General features: G+C 36.5%; 1 protein-coding gene across 1 annotated transcript; it reads left to right on the forward strand.

Annotated features, from left to right (window-relative positions):
• Window positions 1-432: 432 nt before the first annotated feature.
• Window positions 433-2,171, forward strand: LOC118051375 (peroxidase A2). The gene is made up of 4 exons (XM_035061993.2): window positions 433-734; window positions 826-1,017; window positions 1,188-1,353; window positions 1,447-2,171. The coding sequence occupies exons 1-4, from the start codon at window positions 516-518 to the stop codon at window positions 1,863-1,865; spliced, it is 996 nt and encodes a 331-aa protein (XP_034917884.1). The 5' UTR covers window positions 433-515; the 3' UTR covers window positions 1,866-2,171.
• Window positions 2,172-2,381: the final 210 nt, after the last annotated feature.

Here is a 2,381-nt window from a genome sequence, read left to right on the forward strand (position 1 = left end):
ATTGAATTGGTTTTCTACTTTTATATAAATAGATATTTAAAAAATTATCTAAGTTTTCTCTACCTAATTTTCCATAATTTAGGACAGTAACATTAAGGTTAAAGAATTCTAGTTTTTACGCGTAAAACTTTCATTATTCTTGGATATAAAAAGGTTCGGGTTTTTTTTATTTTGATGCTACTTTTTAAAAAGCGAACTTGTTATATTTCCACGAAGATAAAGACCTTTTCTTCTTGTTCTTGATACTTGGGGAATCACCTTTATAATAATATTAGAGGGAGAAATGTAGATATATTCAAATTGAGAAGACATTTTAAGCTGACTACTCGTTTTCTTAAAGGTTAATCTTACTATTAACAAAACAGAGACTTTTCCTTGCCGAACACGAGCTACGTATAATCAATGCGACAGTTTTCTATATATTGGCTAGCCAAAGTAGTCACTGATGCACAAAACAAGAGACAGAGAAAAGCCTTTTGTTTAATTCCTTCTTGCTCTGTTCAAGAAGAAAAACAATGTCTCCTCCTCCTTCTACCAGTTTCTTTTCAGTGGCGATCGTCTTGCTCGGAATGATGCTGCCCCAGTCGAAAGCTCAATTAAGTGCAACTTTTTATGCTAACACATGCCCCAATGTGTCCAGCATCGTTAGCAACGTTGTTCAGCAGGCTTTTCTATCTGATTCTCGGATTGGCGCCAGCCTTATTCGCCTCCATTTTCATGATTGCTTCGTCGATGTAAACTGAATATCATCATTTAGTTTCTTCGAAGTGGTTTTTAATCAGCACTTGACATTATGTTGATGAATAAATTTGATTTTGTGGACAGGGATGTGATGCTTCAATTCTACTAGACAACAGTTCAAGCATACTCAGCGAAAAACTTGCCGCTCCCAATGTTAATTCAATTCGGGGTTTCGGTGTTGTTGACAGCATCAAGACTGCCTTGGAGAGTTCTTGCCCTGGTGTTGTCTCCTGCGCTGACATTCTTGCACTTGCTGCTGAATCATCTGTTTCTCAGGTACTTACTTAGTCCATAAACTGAACTTGTTCTCGGAACTATTCATTTTGCTTGATTTGGCAAGTCAGTGTGATCTGTGTATGCTCAGAGGTTTTCAGAAGTGAAATATTCTATGAAAGGTCGAGAAAACACGAAGCCATGACATACTCTGCTTTTAATGATTCTTGTAGTCAGGAGGTCCTTCATGGAGTGTTCTGTTGGGAAGAAGGGATAGTCTAACAGCAAATCAGGCTGGAGCCAATACATCAATCCCTTCTCCTTTTGAAGGCCTAAGCAACATCACCGCAAAGTTCTCTGCAGTAGGTCTAAACACCAATGACCTTGTCGCATTATCAGGTAATTATACCTCAAAAATCTCAAAACCGCATCCAGAATTCTGGAAATCCAACACTAATATATATTTTTATTATTTTTTTTTTAAATTTCCAGGAGCACACACATTCGGACGTGCACAATGTCGAACATTTAGCAACAGGCTGTACAATTTTAGCAACACAGGCAGCCCTGACCCAACATTAAACACAACATACCTGACTACTCTGCAGCAAATATGTCCACAAAACGGCAGCGGAACTGCTTTGGCCAACCTTGATCCTACAACCTCAGATACCTTCGACAATAATTACTTCACCAACCTACAAAACAATCAAGGTCTTCTCCAATCAGACCAAGAGTTATTTTCCACATCTGGCGCTGCCACGGTCACTTTGGTCAATAACTTCAGCAGCAACCAAACTGCCTTCTTCCAGAGTTTTGTTCAGTCAATTATTAATATGGGTAATATTAGCCCATTAACTGGGAGCAGTGGAGAGATCAGGTCAGACTGCAAAAAGGTCAACGGAAGTTAGGTTATGCGATAACTACATCGAGGAGCTAATTGTTTTGGAAAAATGAAACAGTCATTATTATATGAGGCAGATGTGCTTTTAATAAAAGAAAGAAATTAAGTGTTTGTTTTAAATTAGGGTGGCAAGTTGCAGGAAAGTTAGGGAAAAACAAGAAATTTATCATAGGAACTTCTTGAGTTGTCAAATATTTGTTGGGGTTAGCTTTATAATTGCTCTTTGAATGGTCAAATATTTCGTTTATGTATCATTGGTGTATCCTAAAGTCATATAATGATAATAAAAAAAAAGATGTATTTGATGGATTGAGACAGATATTAATTAATTTGGTATATAAAGTAAGTAGAAATCAAAACAAAGAGCTATATCACCGCAAGTAATTGTGTACTTGAAACTACCTCCGCGTGATTTATATTGCCGCAAGAGATCATGATATATAGAAAGAAGGGAAATAATATTATAATTTGCGTTTTGGATAAATGAAAGTTGTTATTCACAAATTAATATTAATAATCACTA

This window comes from Populus alba, chromosome 16 (assembly GCF_005239225.2).
Source record: "Populus alba chromosome 16, ASM523922v2, whole genome shotgun sequence".
Classification (NCBI taxonomy): domain Eukaryota; kingdom Viridiplantae; phylum Streptophyta; class Magnoliopsida; order Malpighiales; family Salicaceae; genus Populus; species Populus alba.